Raw genomic sequence first — 22,562 nt, 5'->3', positions numbered from 1 at the left:
TCAAAATGTACATTTTTTGCACTCTCTGGTCAACTGACTCAGTGACTCAAATGACTCAAAAAAACTCGATTCACTTTGGTGAGTGACTCATTCAAACTTGATTCAGTAAAAAGAATCGAATTTACCATCACTACTCCAAATCAACACTAGCAAGACGAAGGAGATGGTCATAGTCTTCGGGAGGAAGTCACCCCCTACAACACTGGTGAATATCCAGGAAAAAGACATTGAGACAGTGGACTCCTACAAATAGCTGTGTGGTCGCAAATTTTGAAGCCATTCTGATAACCTTCTTCCACCAACGATGTGGAGACCCAAATCCAATTAAAACCAAGACACTAAAAAAGATGCTCTGGAAAAGAGTAGAATTCTTGGAACAGAGTTTAATACACTGAATCGTATGAACAGCAGGAAAAATACATACAGACATTTAGCAAGAGAGTTACATAGCAGAAAGCAAGCAAAGCAAAACCCCGGGGTGTACAGCCTTAAGCACAGACAGCAGAGCAACACGGAGACGGACAGGTAGCAGCAGCAGGAGGAAAAGAGCCCTGGGGGCGTCCTCTGGTCCCCTAATATAGGGACCAGTGTCGCCGCCCCCTGCTGCTGGGTAACTTTCCCACACGCCCAGCACAGCTGCTGGGGTCAGATAGCGGCCAGAGTTCACACCTGGCGCTGGCTGAGGGCCCGGTCCAAAGTGACACCAATAGGTTAACCCTTTGCTTTACCCTCTGACAATAGGTCACAACATGGTCAAAGGTCACACATTAATCCTAATTATTAAATCTTATACAGCAAGTGGCACAATCTTATAACATATAATACACAGGTTACATGCTTAAAAACACTTCAGTGTGGGTTCAGAGTGTGTGTGTGTGTGTGTGTGTGTGTGTGTGTGTGTATTTTGTATGATATTTTATCGTGATGTGTTCAGGATCTCTATTACAATGTTACTGTTTTGGTTGTGCTGCATTAAAGATGTTAAATTAATTAATTATTAAGTAGATTATTCAAGAGAACTCTCCCCCTACATTAACTGCCCTGTTACTGTACCAACTTAATAAACCTCGGTGAAGCAAAATGTCTTGTGCTTAAGACTCTACATGAAAGTTAAAATATATATGTTCAGTGCGCACAGATATATAGTGTATATAGTTACATAGTTATACATATCAAACAAAAATCCACCACAGCTGGGTGTTCACCTCAACAGCAAACTGGACTTTACTACAAACACAGACATCCTGTATAAGAAGGGCCAGAGTCTTTTTTTTCATAATCATAGCAAAACTGTGTGCTAATCCATAGTTTTTAGTCACGTGACCAACTCACTTCCCTGGTGGGCAAAACATCACTCTATCGTGACAGTCAATAGTGGATAGTTGGTAGTACTGCAAGACAAATCTGCTGGTTTTTTTCACCTCTCGAGTCAAGGTTACTTGGAAACGACATTTTAATCTCTAAAAGTGGCAACATCTCTCCAAGAGCTCCAGATTGGTCACACTACATGTCATAGAAAATCCCTCACCTTACCCTGCTGTCAGGGTGAGAGCTTTCAAAGTACGCACAGTTACATTTATTTTTAATTCTGAATGGGTAAATAATGCTATCGTATGAGATGAAAAACAAGAAATTCTGCATTGTGAAAGCAAAGGTAAGTACTATATAGCTATAGGGTTGCTGTGGAGGTGGGTTTGGGTGTGTCCCAGGACTCTGACATAGAATATAAATGGGCAGCAGTTTGACTGGAAACGAGTCTCTGAATGTGACATGTTTACTTTTACTTTTGACAAGTAAGAACAACAAGATTTTGGCATCTGGTTTTAAATAATTACACAAATAATTGCACTACAAAAGTAAGTAACGTCTTCATTCTTTGCTGATGAATATTATTTGCTCATTATTATTATTGCTCATATTTGCATGTAGCTTTCAGTATACTCTTTAGAATAATTTGGGGAATAAAAATCTGATTAAAAATGCAGCTTCAGAGTTATGGTTGCAATGGAGGATTATATTTTACATATACTTTTTTTGTGTATATATACAGTTGTACTCATAAGTTTACATACATAGGCAGAATTTATGATTTTTCATTTCTTTTCAGAGAATATGAATAATAACTTTACTTTCACTCATGGTCAGTGGTTTCGCCAAGCCATTTGTTGTCAAACAACTGTGTTCACTCTTTTTTAAATCCTAATCACTACACAAATTTTACGAAGGACCCTGATCAAAAGTTTACATACCCTGGTGATTTGGCCTGATAACATGCACACAACTTGACACAAAAGAGTTAGAATGGCTATTAAAGGTAACCATCTTCACCTATGATCTGTTTGCTTGTAATTAGTGGGTGTGAATAAAAGGTCAATAACTTTCTGGACTCCTGACAGACCCTTGCGTCTTTCATTCAGTGCTGCACTGATGTTTTTTGGATTCTACGTCATGGGGAAAGCAAAAGAATTATCAAAGGTTCAAAAGAAAAGGTACTTGAATGCTACAAAACAGGAAAGGGTTATAAGGTATTGAGAATGCCAAACAGCAGTGTTCAAACTGGAAAGAAGTGGAAATTAGGGGTTCTGTTGAAACCAAACCACAGTCAGGTAGACCAACTAAAAGACAGAACTAGGATCTGTAAACTTTTGATCAGGGTCTTTTGGGTAGTGATGTGTATGATTTAAAAAGAGTAAACACAGATTTTGTCATCGGGTTTTAAATAATTACAAAAATAATTGCACTACAAAAGTAAGTAACGTCTTCATTCTTTTATTGGTGAATATTATTTGCTCATTATTATTATTGCTCATATTTCCATGTACCTTTCACTCTTTAGAGTAATTCTGGTAATAACAACCTGGTTTTCTGGTTCCATAAAAATTGCCTGAGGATGAAATTACATTACAGGTTTTTCTAGTCATTCCTGCTTTTGCTGGCAATCATTGTGCTTTCATCCAAAGTGAAAATATTTACCACTGTCATGGTCTTGCATATGGTCCAGTGTTTTGAGTTTGTTTGGGTTCATGAAGCATTTTGTAGCCTGTTTTGTATTGTTTGGTCGTGCTCTTTCTTTATGGAGTTATTGTTATTCTTATGTTCAGTGTGATAGCTAGGTGCTAGTTCTTAGTGCACAGAGGGTTTTTTTCCCTTTTGTGGCATATTTTTCTTAGTCTGGTCTGTTTGTCTAAGGCTTCCTTAAATCGCCTCCAAGCGGTCCAAAATGCTGCAGCAAGGCTTTTAACCCACAGTAATAAATTCTCCTATATCACTCCCGTGTTAAAATCCTTGCACTGGTTTCTGGTTGGGTACAGATATAAGTTTAAAATCCTCACTTTTACATTTCTGTCTCTACGAGGTGAGGCCCCCACCTATATCAATGAGCTTCTCTAACCTTACTCTCCAAAGTGGATTCTTAGATCCACTGATAGTGGTCTTCTATCTAATCCACAGACCGGTTTGAAAACAAAAGGGGATCGCGCTTTTCAAACTCTAGCTCCAATACTGTGGAACATTTTGCCTCCCCTGCTATGCACCATCGACTCTGTGGCTTCTTTTAAAAAACAGCTTAAAACACATCTGTTTAGACAGGCATTTGGGTAATGTTCGTGTGTAATATGTCATTTTATTTGATATGCTTTTAAATTCTCATGTGAAGCACTTTGTAATAGCTTCTTGTCTTAAAAAGCGCTATAAAAATCAATTTTACTTACTTATTTACTTTTACTGGTCTCTGTCTCCTCCCTCTGTTCTCTGTATTAAGTCAGTCTGGCTCTCAGTGTGTGTTTCTCATTTCTTCTGCATTTATTTTGATAGTCACTGATTCTGTGTGCATTACATTCAGTTTTGCTTTTTCTCATCAGTTAGATTTTTTTCCAGCCATGTTCCCTACTTGTTTCCTCTCTGCCCTGATTCCCTCTCGTGTATATTTTGTCTGCAGCTCCCTTGTTGCTATCTCCCTCATCGTACGGCTGTGTGTTCCATCTGATTAGTGTTTCCCAGTTTTAGTTTTGTAGCCTGTAGATTCAGCAATAAAAGTGTGTTTTAAACTCAGTTCCGTCTCTGAGAGTCTTGTACTTTGGGTTCAGTCTTGCCTGCCTCACACAGTTTCATGATAGAATACTGCGGCCACACAATGGACCCAGCGGATCACATTAGAGATCGGAAATGAGCAATCATCTCCTACCTGAGTGAGTTAAAGAGGTACGAGTCTCGTCATGTGAGAGAACATGAGACTCATCTGGCCCGAAGAGGCCCGAAGAGCAGCTGACTCTCATCATCTGCTGCTAATGCCCCGCCTGATCCTCCACTGATGAGAGTGGGTGGTCTATATTTCACACCAGCCGCTCACTTTCCATCGTCTTTAAATTCCTCATCCATCTACTCATCTCCTCCATCACCAGCATCGTCGCTGCCAGCATCCCAGCCATATAGAAAGGGCTCCAGGCGACGAAAAAATTATTTTAATCCAGAGTACTCCAGCCTCACGCCACCGCAGGCATTCTACCGGATACTGGGAATTAATATCACATTTCTGCCAAATTATTACACCTAGACAACCCCCTCGTAGTTCTGCCTCAACAATGCCGCTCCGCTCACCAGAGGTTTCGGAGGTCACCTTGTAGGCGGCTCCTCAGCCATGTCACAGTCATCAGCTGCTACAGCCTCACCAGAGACAACATTTGCTATCTTTGCAACTCACTTGCGTCATAATCTAAGGCCCTGCTGAAGGTTGCTAGCACAGTGAGTAAAATGGACCCAAAGTCTAGTTATCTATTTAAAACTACAAAGTCAATTTCTAACGAACCATGTTGCACTTTTGAATCGTCAAGCAATGAACTCCTTTGTCATGTCTCCGAGCTGACAAATTTAAGAACTGATGTTCCTGTTCCTGAGCTGGACTGTAAAGAGACTATTTGTGTTCCTGGTTCTAAGACTGTTGTTGAAGCACAGAGAGAGTGGTCAATTCTAGTCTTTTGGGGGATGGCAATGATTGTGGAGGCCTTCAGACATGTGGGAATGATGGCATGAGTCAGGGAGAAGTTGAACAACCTAGTGAGGATCCCTGCCAGTTGGTCCATACAGGGTTGACCACAACTCCTGGGATGCCATCAGGGCTGGCCCCTCTCCTCCAGTTCATCCCTCTCAGACTCATTCTGACTGTCAACTGTGGGTCTGGAGGTCAGTATGAGACATGGACCCAAACACAGAGACAGACACGCCAAACTCAAGGGGGTTTGGCGTGTCTGCAGGAGGTAATCGAACTGCAAGCAGTAAGTATAAAAGATCCACTGGAAATACTAGGAGCACAAGGAGAACACAGGTAAGCAAGGCATGAAACTGCAAACATCGATAACCGAGGTGTCCTGTACTAACAGAGGTTAGCAGACGAACTGTGAAGGGCAGTTGACAACGCTGGTCTTACATACCACTGGCTGATTGCTTCAGATCGCAGACAGGTGAGGATGTCAGGTGAGCTGATGAGGAAACCACCCAGAGGTGGTGCCATAAAAAAGATGGAGAGACTCAGCTGGCCCATGACACTGACCTTGGGTTCATGGAGGGAGAGGGGGGTTGTGCTGGGTGAGGGGCAGGGGTGCAGGGTAGGAGTAGTCTCAAACTGAGCAAAGGAGTTGTTGAGGTCCTCTGTTACTGAGAGGCTGCTGTCAGGCATGAGGCTGGGGGGCTCTGGCCTTTGATATTGGTGAGGGCTTGGTTGCCTGTTCACACCCAGCGGGGGTTGTTGTCAGTGACGCAGCCCTCTATCCTCTATCCTGTAGACCTCCTTGGCCTGTTAGATCTCCCCCCTCAGGTTTGCTCTGGCAGTGCTGTAAGGAGCACTCATAACTCGCGCGAAGGCTGATGAAAGCCTGTACTTCATTCATCATCCAACGTTTTCTGTTAGCAAAAACATGGATGGTTTTGTTCACTGTCACATTCTCTACAGAGCACTTAGAAAAGGGCAGTCAAGGTCTCCAGGTCCAGCTGTTGAAAGATGTTGGCAGAATTTGAGGAGTACAGATTTCAAATGTGCCTTATTAAAGTGCCCAGCAACAACATGGACGCTCTCTGGGTGTTCTCTCTGCTGTTTGCTGATGACAAGTTGGAGGCGCTGAGCTAACGTTAGCATCGGAGGGCATGTAGACAATGGTAACTATGGGTACCTGTAGCTCGTGAGGTAGATAAAAGGTGAGGGATCTGGCATTGGTGAGAAAGATGGATGGAAGCGGGGATTTGTGTTGTTATCACAGCTCTGCATCTGTTTTTGTTCCCTTTCCCAGTAAAGTCTGAGTTCAGACTGAGGCCAATGTCTATCAGTTCCTGACCAACGAAAGTGATCAGTGCATTGCAGGCAGACGCAATGAAAAGGCATAAAAAACACAAAAACACTAAAAGGTGCACAGTAGTTGGAAGCGCTGTGCCACAGCATACATTCACACAAGCTGCTATCTTGAAGCCAAAAGTGTGTGAGTGTGGTTGTGTGCGTGTTATTCTATTTTAAATGTTTAATCCTTAATCCAAAAAAGTAGACCATTCTTTAACTTGGTAAGAAATTTTGATGTAATTTTTTTTGTTTTTCTTCAGCTATGTCACAGTCTTATTCTTTCAACATTGTTTTCTACAGATGCTCTTATTTGCTCAGTCTTCCTTTGCTCAGGATGTGCAGCAGCTTCTTGTATGAGTTAGACGAGTGAAAGCAAAAGTATCACAGATGCTGTTGACAAAAGATAAAAATCATTCACTTTCTTTTGCTTGTTCAGGTTTCACCATCTGGACTGAAAAGAAGCATCTGCGCTAAAACAAGCAATATCTCTGCGATGGGCCACAATCAGAAGATCAAATGGTTAATGTGCATCGCTTCTGTCATTACCTTCATCTATCTATTATATTGCACCTACGAGTGAGTGAAATTACCTGAAATTACAGGAGTTAGCAGGAGCATTAGCAGTGTGTGGGTCTTACTGGATCTACAGTATGTTGGTCGATTTAAAAAGTACTAACAGCAGCAATGAAAAAACAATGTCACCTAAATGTGTAGAAGCACACAAAACATATTAAAACCCTGTTAAGTTTTTGATTTAAGTGGTTTCCTTGTGTAAAAGCGTTATGAAAAATACACTCCTTACAGAAACCTCTGTCCAGAAACCCTAGAATCTGCTACAGCCACTCCTCCAGTTTCAGGATTTCAAATGTGATTGCTCTCATTACAATTGGGGAACACTTCTGGTCTTATCCTGTTCAGGATTGCAGAGGGGCTGGAGCCTCTGTCTTGTCTATGTATACACACACTGTGGATATCCTTCAACCACTTTAGACATGAGACAAAACGTGTGAATATATTCCACTTAACACTAATTCTTAACTTAGCACTTATAGTTATTTAGCTTTGGAGGTCTTTCTAAATCATTTTAATGCACCTGAGCAATGGGGGAAAAAAACACCTTCTATGTAGAAAAACAGGTTTCATAATCAGCCTCCTCCTTTGTTTTCTCTGGAATTTAAACTTGATGTCAACTACATGCCTGTTTCATGAGTGTATGTTACAGTCCAAACAAAATTGGTCCAGACCTGATCTAACAGACATTATAAAGTACTATAAAAGATCAAAACAACATTGTTGTAGCTGCTGTTACTCTGGGTGTCTCCATCAACACTGTCATTTTTGACCTCTGTAGGACAGGCAAAACCTTCCACCATTGGATCAAATACAATGAAGCAATAGCAAGTCCACCAATCGTATATGAACTACATGTGACTCCCAACAGTAGTCCAGAACATGCTGGTAAGCTAACTGTTACTGAATGCTATTACTGTTACTATGGAGAAAGCCCAATGTTCAGTTTAAGTCTACAGCTTTGCAGCTGCCGTTGAGAATACTCCCAATAACACTGTTAGGAAGATGACTTTGGTTGTGAAGCATCTTGACCTCAGTGTCGATATGTGTCAAAGTTGGGAGTGAGACCAGGCTGTGATATCATTTCAGACGAAGTTGTAACAGCCTTCTTTTTTTCACCAATGCAGTTCCTCTGGGACCATACACATCTCTGGCAGCAGTTAAAGGGACAAAGACTCTACTGATATCAGCATATCTCGAACATCGCACAGACGAAAAGCAGGTCAGTGAAGAGAGAAATGTTTTAATGTTGCAATATTTAAACTGCTGTGTCTATTTATTTGCCAGATGATCTGTCCCAAATGTTGAGGGGTGCGGGTGATTTTATATAAGATGTCCCCGTATGTTTAGGAAGGATGACAGTTCACTCTTGTAGTTTCTTTTTTAAATCTGTGAATAGATGGTAAATAGTTTTTTTTTTCTCCCTGTGGGTTTTTTTTCCTTCTCTCTGCTTTTCCCCATATGTGTAATTGTAATTGTATATAATGACTTTAAATGTGATTCCCTGTTTTCTTATTGTTTTATTATGTTTTCATGTTTGTGCTGATAATTAATAAAAACTTTTGAATCTGTAAAATTGAAAAAGAAACTGCTGTGTCTGTTGCAATAATACATGTAGAATAGTTCAGAAAATGCTAAAAGAGAATCTGACAGAAAAACTGCCAATAAAGCACTTTTTAAAGGGCTTATTAATATATTTTTAAATAAATAAATTTTTATTTGTGCAAATATTTAAAAAAAAATTGTAGACCTTATATAAATACATGTCAAGGAGAATTATATGATTCTTTATTTTGGAAAAACAGACAGAGGAACACAGGACACACAAGAAAAGGAAAACACTTTGATTTAAGCTAAGTGGACTGTAGGACAATTTAACAGACCAAAAGTGTTCTTGTCTTTATAACATCAATGGTTCCTGCTATTATGGAATTCACTGATTGTCCCACTAAAACTGTCATAATGTGTGACTGACTAGACTCACAAAGTAGACGCAACAAAGTAGATCATGAGAATGAATTGAATTTAGCAGTTTGATGTGTTAACTATGGCAGATTGAATCTTACTTGAAGGCAGAGCACGTGAGGAAAACTGAATTCAGCAGGTGAGTATCCTTGAGTAAAAAAAGCAGGAAAGGAAAGCAGGCAGTCAGGCTGTAAGTGGGTCACAGACATTTTGAGATCCAGGTGGTGACAAAGAGAAAAAAAAATTGTTACCACACTGCAAGTAATTTGATTCTTAGGCCAGCGAATTTCAAACACGGCTCTGAGGTGAGCAGCATAATGACGTTCTGGCTCAACCACTCTTGCTGGGGTGAGAGGACTAATGGTCCTGTTGCCCATTCCAGCCTCTACAATCTTGTCCCTGACATCCTTTGACAGGTCTTTGGGCTTGGTCATGGTGCTAGAGAGGTTTTAAAGGACTCGTGTTCTTTATACAAATAACAAATTGAGATCAGGGATATTTATTTTACTCAGTGGCATATAACGTTTATATAATGTGCTTTTGTTTTTGAATTTTTGTTTGATATTCTGCCACTCACCATTTAAATGGAACTACTATATAAATTACATTCCCTTTATTTGTTTGTAAGTGAGCAAAATTTCAAATTTAGCAGGGATCAGAACTACACTTACCCATCTTCACTTATGGGAACAAAGAGATTTTCTTGTTAATGCAAAGTTGAAACTTTTATGCACCTCAGCTATGTGAATGAATAAAACAACATGAGTGGCTTGTTCGAGACCAATACAGCTGTTGATTGGCACTTTGGTAGCAGCAGTTGAACTTCTGACATCTTTAGCATTTCAGGATACTCCCTAAGATTTATATTCACACTTTTGTGAGTAACATGGTTTCCTCTTGTAATTTCTTTGATGTTAAAACTTCCATTAACATCATGCTCCTTCTTGCCTCTTTCTTGTGCCAGGTTCGTGTCATTGCAGTGGTGCTGCGGCGTGAGAACGTAGCCTATCGCTGTCTCTTTCGTTGCCAGGAGAAGCAGCTTCTCTCTAATGGTTCTGCCAGCATCCACAGGGATCACTTCGGTTTTGCCTATGGGACAGCAGACATCATGTGCCCCCTCCCCTCAGGCTGTGAGACACCATCTTCGATTGCTGTGACCTCTGCTGCTGCCAATACTACAGGTACACGGCAGAATTCTAAGCTTGCTGTGGGGCATGTTATGCAGATGCCAGTCTGTTGGTCAGTTGGACCTTAGCTTTAATTTGAAATATTTCAGCAAATATTGAATCAGGAGATGTCCAAGAGATGAATCCAATGCCAAAATATAGATACAAAAAGTAAATACATATAAGGTCAAGAATTACTGACTTCATTTATTAATTTCAAGTAATAAACTTAAAATAAGTATTCTTGTTCAATACTTTAAAGTACTTCAGTAGTTTCTAAGTGAACTATTTGTTTACAGTGTTTACAGGTTTACAGTGTGTTGACATTCGTGATTTTCAAATTTTGCCTCAAATGCCTCCAACAAGTTCTGGTTCTCACTGGGAATCTCACTCCTTCTCACTGATGACTATCAATATCCAGTGGCGGTCCTAGCCTGTTTGGCGCCCCGGGCGAACTCTCCCTCTTGGTTATTAGATGCTGCTCCAGCCAGCCAGAGAATCCCCCGCCGCCCCGCCCTCTCCTCCCTGTGCCGCAAGCAGGCGCACCTCGCAAACGGAGGGCTCCCTTACTCCCAGCAAATGGGCGATAGAAAACCGATCGGTGCCTATGCCATTCCCAATATGCGCTGGCTGATGTCGGGGCAGCATGAGCACGAGCAACTTTTTTTTTTGCCAATGCCCGTGATGCTGCCCCCCACCACGATGCCGCCCCGGGCAACCGCCTGTGTCGCCCGTATCAAAAACCGCTACTGTCAATATCAATATCTAGTCAACAGCCAGTCAACAAATAGGATTCAGGCAGTAACTTTAGTGATGTCTGAAAAATGTCAGCATTTTTAAAAGTCAGTTTATCATGAACATAATCTAAACCAAAAATTATTACTAATTGGAGTTCAGTTACAAAAATAAGATGGTAAAAGTGTATGTTTGTGTGCTCGCTTAAGATGATCCCAACCAAGAGTTTTTAGAGGTGAAGAACCAGCAGGAGAAGACAGAATCTTTTCCTTACAACTTCACCGTCTGCATCTCCACCATGTTTGATTTTACCAACGTGCTCCAGGTACAGTCACATTTGCTTTCTTGCTTTCAGAAGACAGAAAAAATACATTTTAGAAACTTGTTTTCTAAAGTATGCAGACCTAGACAGGAAGAAATAAAAACAGAAAGTGTATATTTTTCCCAGTATTCCTTGCAGTAATAATACTACAGAAACAAGACTTTTCTGCCTGCCTTGCATATTAATACTTACAGTTTTCTGAAGCTTGTTGTTCAAATATCTGTGTTGGATTGTAGTTGGTACAGAGTCTTGAGATGCTGCAGTTACTGGGAGTGAACAGAGTGGTTGTCTATAAAACCAGCTGCAGTCCTGAAACACAAAGAATACTGGACTACTACACACACAAAGGTGGAGTATGGTATCATTTTATGTCTGAGTCTTTCCTTATGACCTCTGTGAGTTTTTTTATGAGAGAGAAGACAAATATGCTCCAAACATAGGTTTTCACAATTTATTATCAAAACAGTTAGAATTTTGAACTAGTTTTACGTGGCGCCATGGACCTCCTCTCTCTGGCTCAGAGACAAAAGGCTGCCGCACCCAGGAAGCAACAACACGTTCCGATCCCAACACGTAACATACAGATGCACATGACAAATCATTGGTATGTTACGCATTCAGAAGCACGAGAGCCGGTTGGAATGAATCTATACATGTAAATATGTTTTACGTTCTGATCATGAATCACTTTGGAAAACACTATGTGATAGAGTTAAGGTTAGGCCCATCTCCTTATTTGGAGACAGCACTTCATCCATCACCATGGCAATCACCTCTTACCCTCCATTCAGACCTGCATAAAGACATAAGCAGAAAGAGAGCTTCTCCATTCCCAGAAATTTACCTACAGGTACCTTCACTAGTGAGACAGACCCTCCCCCTCAAAATTCTTAGAGAAGGGGGCTTCTCTCTGTTTATGTCTGTTATCTGAGTATAGCAATCTACTTCTAATACTACTTTACAATGCTTAGCTGTGTGCAATAAAGTATAAAACACAAATATGCCATGCTAATTATGAGATATTAGCCTTACAGATAAAAATAAATCCCAACAGTCCTTCCTTCTACACCTTTCAAGGTCTAAATTAATAATCCAGCTGAAAGGCTCATGTCCCTCCTTGGTATCCTTCACAGGTGTGATATGCAATCAGAACGGTCTCTCTCTCTTAAATCTGTTTCCAGGGTGCCAAGAAAGCGAGAATACTCTGTCACTCTTCTAATAAAAGTTACTGGACCTATACAGGCCATTAGCCTAGCTCACCAAAGGAGTGCAACATGAGGCAGGGCTCTAGAGTGCGACCAATTTGGTCACAAATGTGACCTAATTTCTCAATGGTGCGACTAAAAAAATCCTAGGTCACACCGGTGCGACCAGCCATTTGAGTAAAAAAAAAAACAAAGTCTCCGCAACTCTGAAAGTCTCTGTGTGGCCAACAGCAGAAAACATTATGCCCATATCGTGGCCTAAACCAATCATGAAGGTGCTGCTTAGAGCAGCTGAACGCGCCGCTGAAGTGCCGCAGCACCGACTCCTTGCTACCTTAAAAATAAATCCCAACACCTCACATTACCAGCTAAAGGGATTTTCCCACAGTGAACACTGAGTGAAGCTGCCAAACACCCTGAACGTCCTTCCATTTAGCTCCTCATAATGATTTTTAAATGTTTCTAAAGTTATGTGATCAGGACAAAGCATACACTATTTTCCAATAATTTCCCCAAAAACTCACTCAGGTCTGTACTATGAATACTATACGCCAAAGTCTCAATTTTCATGTCACCACAAAGTGATATGAAGAAGAGAAGATTTTTTCTTCCCAGCTTTTAGTGCAGCCAAAACCTTAGAATGTTTTGATAAGGAGGTAAGTAAGTTTTTGCATGGGGTTGTTTTTCAGTCATGTCACTGTGGCTGGTCAACGTTGTTTATTACTCTGGTCTTATTCACTGAGACAAAAAAAAAACAAAAAAGCAAACAAAAAAAAAACAGGTCATGTTTTGTTTTCATGCGTCTGCTTCACCATAAAGTTCCAGAATGCATTTCACTGATTACAATTACTGCAACTCCGACCTCAAACTGTAATGTGCAGCTTTAATTACTGACATTCAACTGCTTCCAATGTTTTTTCTCAGGTTTAGTGGAGGTGATTCCTTGGTCTCTGTCCAGATATGTGAACGTGTCTCGTAGCTGGCTGCCTGAACATGGTCCTGGTGAACTCCACTACTTTGGTCAGATTCCTGCTCTCAATGACTGCCTTTACAGATACATGTACCAGTCCAGATATGTGGCTCTACATGATATAGATGAGCTCATACTGCCCCAGAAAGTCACCAGGTATGTGTGTGTATTTTGTTTTATTTTCAAGATGGAAAATATGTGCCATGATATACTAAAACATATGCTGCAAAGATATATTGAAATGGAAAATATAAGACAAAACAAGAACAGTTTGTACAATTTGAGGTTGGAAGGAATCATTCTCCAGGCTTGTTGAATGATATTCAAAGCGCTTCTTTGGATGTTGCCTGCCTTTCATTCTGTCCTCTGTCAAGATCGTCCTACAGTGCTTCAATGATCTTGAGGTCAAGGTCTCTGGAGGCCAATTAATGATAGCATTGTGAGTTTTCTACCCAGCAATGCTTTTACTACATTGGCCTAATTCGTTGGCCTAGTCTAGGACTTCTGGTATGATGATCTTTTTGTTTTGAGGTTAGTGGCTGCTGTAGTGCTTTTGTTTCTCCGGTGTGCTGTTTCGCTCTTCATGAGTGATGCATTAGTTCAAAGGTTTCCAAAGTGTGGGGCGCAGAGCCATTGCAGAGGGGTGCGGTATGAATTTGTTTTTTGTTTAAAAAAAAAAAAAAACACGCTTGGACATTGCTAGCATAATGGACAGGTGCGAAGATGTTCTTGTAAAACGAAGGGGGACCTAGCAAAAAAAGTTTGGGAACCACTGCATTAGTTTATGATCGACTGACAATGTTATCTATCAAAGCCTCAATGATGGGTCACACTACCTCATCCTCCTGTTTTGGCATTTCCATCTTGCTGCATCTTCGTCCTCAGCACTCCCCTCCTTGGTCCATGTAGACCACAGATATCATGAAGGAGAAGACAAGGTGTCCAGGTGAAACTTACTGTTTTAACTAGCTGTAAACAACATCCTTACCCCAGTAGAGTGCATTAAAGCTCTGGTTGTTTGGCCTTCAATTGATTAGTTGAATTTGTGAGGGTCATGGCTCAAATCCTCAGTTTTTATATCCTCTAACTTGCCCATTGCTGCTAATATTTGGACTTCTACTATGGCACCATTTAATCCCTTATTGCTGATTAATAAAATATATCATTGAATGATTTTGTACCAGTTAAAGAGCTGATTTTTTTCCATTTCTAACTGAAACCTGGCAGTGGGACTCTGCCTATTCATCCCTCATTAAGCTTTGCCTGGATGGTTATTCTTTCATCAGTCAACATTGAATGTCAAGTAGAGGCAGATATCTCCCTACTATGAGATCTGGTTATCATGACGTTCAGTGGAAGCTCCTTCTTTGAGGTTTGCTCTCTCTGTGGTAGAGTATCACTTCCTATTCCTGTCACAGTGTGCCAAAGCAGACCATGAATTGTGATTCGAAAATGCGTCTCATTAGAGAATTCCAGTGGTGATTTCAAGCAAAGTCTCCATTGAGAGTTTTCAGACTCTGTGTTGCTCTGAGAAGATTTGCCAAAACCCTGTAGGTCCCACAAAAATGATAGTGACTTTTTTTGAGAAAAAAAAAAAAAAAACAGCAAAAATACCTACGTTTTGATGTCTAATTTGTGGAGGTTAAGTGAAAATTGAGCATGTAACAAGAAGTTGTTTGGACATGAAGAAAAGATTGCGAAAGGTCCAGTGGCCCACTCTAAGTCAACTGCATAGCAACCATAACAGCGCATGCATTTTCTAAAGAATTTTTTTATTTTTTTATTTTTTCATTTTTTTTTTAAACCACAATGGTGCAACTTAAAACTTAAAGAGGGATAAGATTAAAACAGTAACAGATATTAAAAAAAGCTAAAGCATACATGAATAGCAAATTGAATTGTGGAAGTTTCCCATTAATTTCAGTTGGACAAAAGAAAAGGAGAAAAACTTTTAAAAATATTAAGCTTAATAGTTATAAGTAGCAAAAGATATAGCTGGAGTGAACAGAAATAGCAGAATATTGTGAAATTTGAATGGTGAAAATCGGACAAAAATTGTGGAAGTAGTTAAAGTCCAAAAAACGTTCGGAAGCAACCAGAATAATAAAGTTTAAAGAGTAAAGAGAAACAGGAACTCCGTGTGGATGCAAATTTAGATTATTTGCAGCTCTGGAGGCCAGGATCACTGAATTTGAGACTCGGATTTGCACCCTTGATGAACCCATAACTAGCCAGGCCCCACTTTAATCACATTCTAGATCTTGTTTTAACATAGAAACTGAACATTTAGCAGTGTTTCTTAAAAACCCTCTTTTGTCTCATCATCTCCTGATAACATTTAAATTTACAATAATTGATTACAAATGTGACCAAGTGGTCGGCGGGGTGGATAAAAACGACAACGCCACCTGGGGGAATTTCACCCCCAGGAAATATACATTTAAGAAAAATGGATAAAAGCAAATAAAAGAGGCTGCACAGATTCAAGGATGCACACCGAGGTAGGTTGGTTCCAATATTAATACAGTTTTATTTATAGTTAACAAAAATAAAGAGTAAAATATTAGAAAACGAAATGTAGCGTCGTTGGTGACAGTGTCCTAAAAGTACAATAAAACAATCATGGAACTTTGACTTCCCAGCAGCTGCGGACCCAAAAGAAAATCACACAAAAAGAAGATCACTACAGCCGGCACCCAGTGCTGTACAAAGGAAAGTGTGAAAACGACCCACCACCTGAGGTCCCAGGGCCACTGGCACGTCCTCTGTTCACTGAAATAAAACAAAGAATACGTTAAAAGAATAAAAGGACACTGAGCGTCAGGCTCGCTACATATCATAAAAACTAAAACTTCAATCTTTAATAAAAGAAATCAGACATGCACACACACCAAACTGGAAGGCTTACACCCCACGAGTCAAACTACAGCTTGTGCTGGTGGTAATTGTCCAGGCCTCGATCACAGACCGGTCTGGCTCCCCACAGACTGGGACCGACAACTGAATAATAATAATGGATTGGATTTATATAGCACTTTTCAAGGCACCCAAAGCGCTTTACAATGCCATTATTCATTCACGCACACACTCACACACTGGTGGAGGCAAGCTACAGTTGTAGCCACAGCTGCCCTGGGGCAGACTGACAGAAGCGAGGCTGCCATATCGCGCCATCGGCCCCTCTGGCCAACACCAGTAGGCGGTAGGGTAAAGTGTCTTGCCCAAGGACACAACGACCAGGACAGAAAGGCCGGGGATCGAACCGGCGACCTTCCGGTTACAGGTGCGCTGCTGCTTTTCGCCAAACGCACGGGAGGAATAATCCAGGAGAACACCGGCTTAACTTTATACGGACTGACGCCACCCTGCAATCAATATGCAGGTGGGTTCCCAATTAACCTAGTTGCATAGCCGAGAGCGAGTGCAGGAGAGAGCGAGCGAGGGAGAGAGAGAGAAAAAGAGAAAGAGTAGCCCATCCGGCTACACAAAGCAGTGGGGAATAGATTTTATGACAGCAGATGTCATGCTGAAAGTGCTGTAACTAAGTTTAAGAATATAATTCAACCGCTGTTATCATCTTTCCTCATCATGCCCTGTACCAATACAGAGCAGAGCAGGTACCTGAACGCTACTCCAACAGAGGTCGATTATCTTGTTAATAATTTTACCTCCTCACTACGTACGACTCTGGATACTGTAGGTCCTGTGAAAAATAAGGCCTGAAATTTAGAAGTATGCTGGAGGTTTCTTCCTGTTAAAAGGGAGTTTTTCCTTCCCACTGTTGCCAAAGTGCTTGCTCATACTTGGTCATATGATTGTTGGGTTTTTCTCTGTATTATTGTAGGGTCTACCTTACAATATAGAGCGCCTTGTTGTGATTTGGCACTGTAAAGACATGTTTTTGTAATCCATCCATCCATCCATCTTGATCCGCTTTATCCGAGGCCGGGTCGCGGGGGCAGCAGCCTAAGCAGAGAAGCCCAGACCTCCCTCTCCCCAGCCACCTCCTCCAGCTTATCCGGGGGAATACCAAGGCGTTCCCAGGCCAGCCGAGAGATATAATCTCTCCAGCGTGTCCTGGGTCTGCCCCGGGGCCTCCTCCCGGTGGGACATGCCCGGAACACCTCACCCAGGAGGCGCCCAGGAGGCGCCCAGGAGGCATCCTTGTCAGATGCCCGAACCACCTCAACTGGCTCCTTTCGATGCGGAGGAGCAGCGGCTCTACTCTGAGCCCCTCCCGGATGGCCGAACCTCTCACCCTATCTCTAAGGGAGAGGCCAGCCACCCTTCGGAGGAAGCTCATTTCTGCCGCTTGTATCCGCGATCTCGTTCTTTCGGTCACTACCCACAGCTCGTGGCCATAGGTGAGGGTAGGGACGTAGATCGACCGGTAAATTGAGAGCTTCGCTTTTACACTCAGCTCCCTCTTCAACACGACGGACCGGTGCAGCGTCCGCATCACTGCAGCCGCAGCACCAATCTGTCTGTCGATCTCCGGCTCCCTTCTCCCATCACTCGCGAACAAGACCCCGAGATACTTGAACTCCTCCACTTGGGGCAGGAACTCATCCCCGACCCGGAGTGGGCACTCCACCCTTTTCCGGCTGAGAACCATGGCCTCAGATTTGAAAGTGCTGATCCTCATTCCTGTTGCTTCACACTCGGCTGCGAACCGCTCCAGTGCGAGCTGGAGGCCTTCACCTGATGAAGCCAACAGAACCACATCATCCGCAAAAAGCAGAGATGAGATTCTGAGGCCACCGAAGTGAAAGCCCTCCGCCACTTGGCTGCGCCTAGAAATCCTGTCCATAAAAATTATGAACAGAACCGGTGACAAAGGGCAGCCCTGGCGGAGCCCATCACCCACCGGGAACGAGTCCGACTTATTGCCGGCAATGCGAACCAAACTCTTGCAACGGTTGTATAGGGATCGAATGGCCCGTAGCAATGGGCCAGACACCCCATACTCCCGCAACACCTCCCACAGGACACCCCGAGGGACACGGTCGAATGCCTTCTCCAAGTCCACAAAACACATGTAGACTGGTTGGGCAAACTCCCATGCACCCTCAAGTATCCTTGAGAGGATAAAGAGCTGGTCCAGTGTTCCGCGACCAGGACGAAAACCGCATTGTTCCTCCTGTATCCGAGGTTCGACTAACGGACGAACTCTCCTTTCCAGCACCCTGGCATAGACTTTCCCAGGGAGGCTGAGGAGTGTGATCCCCCTGTAGTTGGAACACACCCTCCGGTCTCCCTTCTTAAAGATGGGGACCACCACCCCGGTCTGCCAGTCCAGGGGTACTGCCCCTGATCTCCACGCAACATTGCAGAGGCGTGTCAACCAGGACAGCCCTACAACATCCAGAGCCTTCAGGAACTCGGGGCGGACCTCATCAACACCAGGGGCTCTGCCACCAAGGAGTTGTTTAACTGCCTCAGTGACCTCGCCCCCGGAAATTGGCGGGTCATTCCCCTCATCCCCAGACTCTGCTTCCTCCTCGGAAGACGTGTCAGTGGGATTAAGGAGGTCCTCGAAGTATTCCTTCCACCGCCTGACAATTTTCTCAGTCGACGTCAGTAGTGCTCCGCCAGCACTATACACAGTGCAGGTAGAGCACCGCTTTCCCCTCCCGAGACGCCTGACGGTTTGCCAGAATCTCTTCGAGGCAGTCCGAAAGTCTTTTTCCATGGCCTCTCCGAACTCCTCCCACACCCGAGTTTTTGCTTCAGCCACTGCCCGAGCCGCATTCCGCTTGGCCTGTCGATACCTGTCGGCTGCCTCCGGAGTCCCACAGGCTAACCAAGCCCGATAGGACTCCTTCTTCAGCTTGGTGGCTCCCTTCACCTCTGGTGTCCACCATTTGGTTCGGGGATTACCACCACGGCAGGCACCAACCACCTTGCGGCCGCAGCTCAATGCAGCAGCTTCGGCGATGGAGACGCTGAACATGGTCCATTCGGACTCAATGTCCCCAGTCTCCCTCGGAATGCTGTTGAAGCTCTGCCGGAGGTGTGAGTTGAAGATCTCGCAGACTGGGGCCTCTGCTAGACGTTCCCAGCACACCCTCACTACGCGTTTAGGTGCACCAGGTCTGTCCAGCGTCCTCCCCCGCCACCTGATCCAACTCACCACCAGGTGGTGATCAGTTGACAGCTCAGCCCCTCTCTTTACCCGAGTGTCCAGAACATATGGTCGCAGGTCTGGTGATACGATTACAAAATCGATCATCGACCTGCGGCCTAGAGCGTCCTGGTGCCACGTGCACTTATGGACACTCTTATGTTCGAACAAGGTGTTCGTTATTGCCAAACTGTGATTTGCACAGAAGTCCAATAACAAAACACCGCTCGGATTCAGATCAGGGAGGCCGTTCCTCCCAATCACGCCCCTCCAGGTCTCGCTGTTGTTACCCACGTGAGCATTGAAGTCTCCCAGCAGGACAACAGAGTCTCCCGGTGGGGCACCTTCCAGCACCCCCCCGAGGGACTCTAAGAAGGCTGGGTACTCTGAACTGCCACTCGGCGCATAAGCGCAGATGACAGTCAGGACCCTTTCCCCGACCCTAAGGCGCAGGGAACAAACCCTCTCATCCATCGGGAAAAACCCCAACGTACCGGCAGCAAGCCGAGGGGATATTAGAATACCCACCCCAGCCCGCCGCCTCTCACCAGGGGCAACTCCAGACTGAGACAGAGTCCAGCCCCTCTCTAGGAGACTGGTTCCAGAGCCCAAGCCATGCGTAGAGGTGAGCCCGACTATATCTAGCCGGTACCTCTCAACCTCACGCACTAACTCAGGCTCCTTCCCCACCAGAGAGGTGACATTCCATGTCCCTATTGCCAGTCTTGGCAGCCGGCGATCAGTCCGCCAGGGCCTCTGCTCCTGGCCGCCGCCCAGCACACAATGCACCCGACCCCTATGGCGCCTCCTGCAGGTGGTGGGCCTGCGGGAGGATGGGCCCATGTCAGATGTCAGATAATTTCAAATTCAATGTTTATATCAGCTCAACAAACAAAACAGACTGCTAATATTTCAAACAACCAACAAAGGTACAAAGATTGGACTGAAAATGAATCAGAATCCAGCCAGTGTCCAAACAAGAACTTTGCAAGTGCACTATTGGTCAAGAAAAAATAAAATTTTAAAAAATAAAAGAAACTCTGGCTCCTTGGAAGAAAAATACAGAAGATAAGTTATTGTTCAAACCCTTAAATCACATTCTTGAAAGTGTTTTTCAACTTTCCTCCCGTGATTAATCATCATTTGACTGCTTGTGTGCTGCTCAAGTGGTTTTACATGATATAACTGTCTTCTTATTCTGTTGCCAGCTGGGTAGAGTTGTTGCCGCTGTTGGAGAAGAAATATGGTGCCAACAAGTGCTACAGGTTTGAGAATCACGTGTTCCCCATCAATTTCACATTGTCTCCTCCGGCCTCCCAAAGTCTGCCACCACAAGCAGACTGGAAGAATGTTCCTGGTGTGAACATCTTGGCTCACCTCTACAAAGAGCCAGTTTTTATAGAGACTCGCAGTAACTTCAAGGTCATTGTCAATCCCCGAGTTGTGTTTTCCACATCTGTTCATGGGGTGCTGAAGTCACAGCATGGCTGCACCTGGATTGGCTGGAACATAGCACGGATGTACCACACAAGGTAAACTTGTGAAAGTAATGAAGCAATTCCTCCACATTAGTAGCTACAAAAAGAATAAAAATTGTGCCCAATCCCATGGCACTCTGTTTCCCTGTAATTCCTCTGTGCCTAACTGCATCAACTCATTATTAAATCTGTATGTTGATCCCACTAATATCTCTTTCACAACAGATTCATGTTTTTTGTTTCTGAGCAGTGACTTTTATTTTATTTGGGGAATTTCATGATTTAATGAAAATTTGCATGTATTTCCAGTCAAATTGCATTACAACTTGCAAAGTTTGCTGTATTTAACCAAATTGTAAAAAATAATAATAATTAATTCATCAATGTGCTTTTACCTGTAAGATATACAAATTCTCAAAAAATTTAATTCAGAAGTTTTTGTCTCTCTCTTATAATGTATCAAACAGGTACACCAGGCACTGTATGCACACTGTAACAGTTACTTTTATGTTTCTACTTTCCCTCTTTGTAGATCTCCTAGACAAATACACCTGACAAAAGAAAAGTTAATTTATGATGGGAGACTGCTGAACTACAGCACCCACTTCACACCAGCTGTGAACAAAGTGCTGAGAGAGACTGGACTCCTACCAAGCACAGACTCGCTGTGAGAAACTTTCTGCTTGAACAAATGTCAAGACTTTTCTGCCCAATACCTCTTTCAAGCTTTATCTCTGGAGTATGACTTTATTTTTGTGTCAAGAAAACAGAAAAATACATGAACGCTTCCATGTAAGCACTGGACAAGATGATGGGCCAAAGACAAGCCAATAATAATAAAAAAAAATCAACAGTTCACATACTGAGGAAGGCAATATTATATTTTTACTAGCCATTGAAACCTCAGATGAAGAAAATAGTAAATAATAAATTAAAGAAATAAAAACAATATAATAATACATATAATATATAATAATACCTGTTTTCAATGCTCAAAAAAGGTAGATTTTACTAATAATTAAAGTAAAGTAAAAGTTTTGGGGTTTTTTACTCAGGGAGAGCACCGACAGTCATCCCATTAGGATAGGTCCCATAATTATTTTATCAAATCATTATCTAAAAATTATATTATCAAATAATTTTTTGATCCCTTGCTGAATTTATAATTCTATTTACTGAGAAACTAACAGTCTCTAATTTTTAATGGTAGTTTAATTTTAATGGAGAGAAATAATTATCATCACTAAAGATAGAACTTTATTTAGAACATGCAAATATAACTGAAATAAGTGAAAAGAAGAAGAAAAAACAAATCTTAAAAAACATCAAGTTTTTATGTATATCTCTGTGTCTACATAATGTGTGTGCTCGAAAAGGAGTAGGATGAAGTTTACACCTTTCCTCTTCCTACCCCCTTATTTCAAATGTCATTACTTACAAATCAATATTCAGAATTCGACATTGTATGAAACATACGTATTTAATAGGGGTGCAACAATACTCGTATCGATATTGAACCGTTCGATACAGTGCTTTCGGTTCGGTACGCATATGTATCGAACAATACAAAATTTTTAATTTATTTTATCAACTTTTCTTCTGACGATGCTGTCTGTGTTGAGCGCTCAGTGGATCTGCGTTCGACTACTCCGCCTAGGCTGCACTGTCGAGTGCAGATCCACTGAGCGCAGCGCAAGCTAGCAAG

The 22,562-nt window shown here is 42.6% G+C and overlaps 1 protein-coding gene across 4 annotated transcripts; it reads left to right on the top strand.

Moving 5' to 3' along the window:
* The first annotated feature begins 1,505 nt into the window (after nucleotides 1-1,505).
* LOC106098495 (uncharacterized) lies at nucleotides 1,506-21,825 on the top strand. Of its 4 annotated transcripts, none has more exons than XM_019345398.2 (10): nucleotides 1,506-1,654; nucleotides 6,759-6,841; nucleotides 7,674-7,780; nucleotides 8,020-8,114; nucleotides 9,822-10,038; nucleotides 10,968-11,083; nucleotides 11,317-11,428; nucleotides 13,210-13,411; nucleotides 20,588-20,911; nucleotides 21,390-21,825. In XM_019345398.2, exons 1-10 carry the CDS (start codon nucleotides 1,604-1,606, stop codon nucleotides 21,526-21,528), a joined length of 1,446 nt encoding a protein of 481 aa, XP_019200943.1. In that variant the 5' UTR covers nucleotides 1,506-1,603; the 3' UTR covers nucleotides 21,529-21,825. The 4 variants fall into 4 exon arrangements, with proteins under 4 accessions (XP_019200943.1, XP_019200942.1, XP_025754262.1 ...); XM_019345397.2 differs by having other exon boundaries at nucleotides 6,759-6,898; XM_025898477.1 differs by lacking the exon at nucleotides 1,506-1,654 and adding an exon at nucleotides 1,743-1,856.
* Nucleotides 21,826-22,562: the final 737 nt, after the last annotated feature.

This window comes from Oreochromis niloticus, linkage group LG14, assembly GCF_001858045.2.
Source record: "Oreochromis niloticus isolate F11D_XX linkage group LG14, O_niloticus_UMD_NMBU, whole genome shotgun sequence".
NCBI lineage: Eukaryota > Metazoa > Chordata > Actinopteri > Cichliformes > Cichlidae > Oreochromis > Oreochromis niloticus.
Note: the sequence above shows the minus strand (reverse complement) of the source record. Positions and strands in the feature narration are given on the sequence as shown.

Coding starts and splice junctions, on each gene's coding strand:
- LOC106098495 (XM_019345397.2), top strand. CDS start 1,604: ATGCTATCGTATGAGATGAAAAACAAGAAATTCTGCATTGTGAAAGCA. Junction 11,084..11,316: donor ATTTTACCAACGTGCTCCAG/GTACAGTCACAT, acceptor GTTGGATTGTAG/TTGGTACAGAGTCTTGAGAT. Junction 11,429..13,209: donor GGACTACTACACACACAAAG/GTGGAGTATGGT, acceptor GTTTTTTCTCAG/GTTTAGTGGAGGTGATTCCT.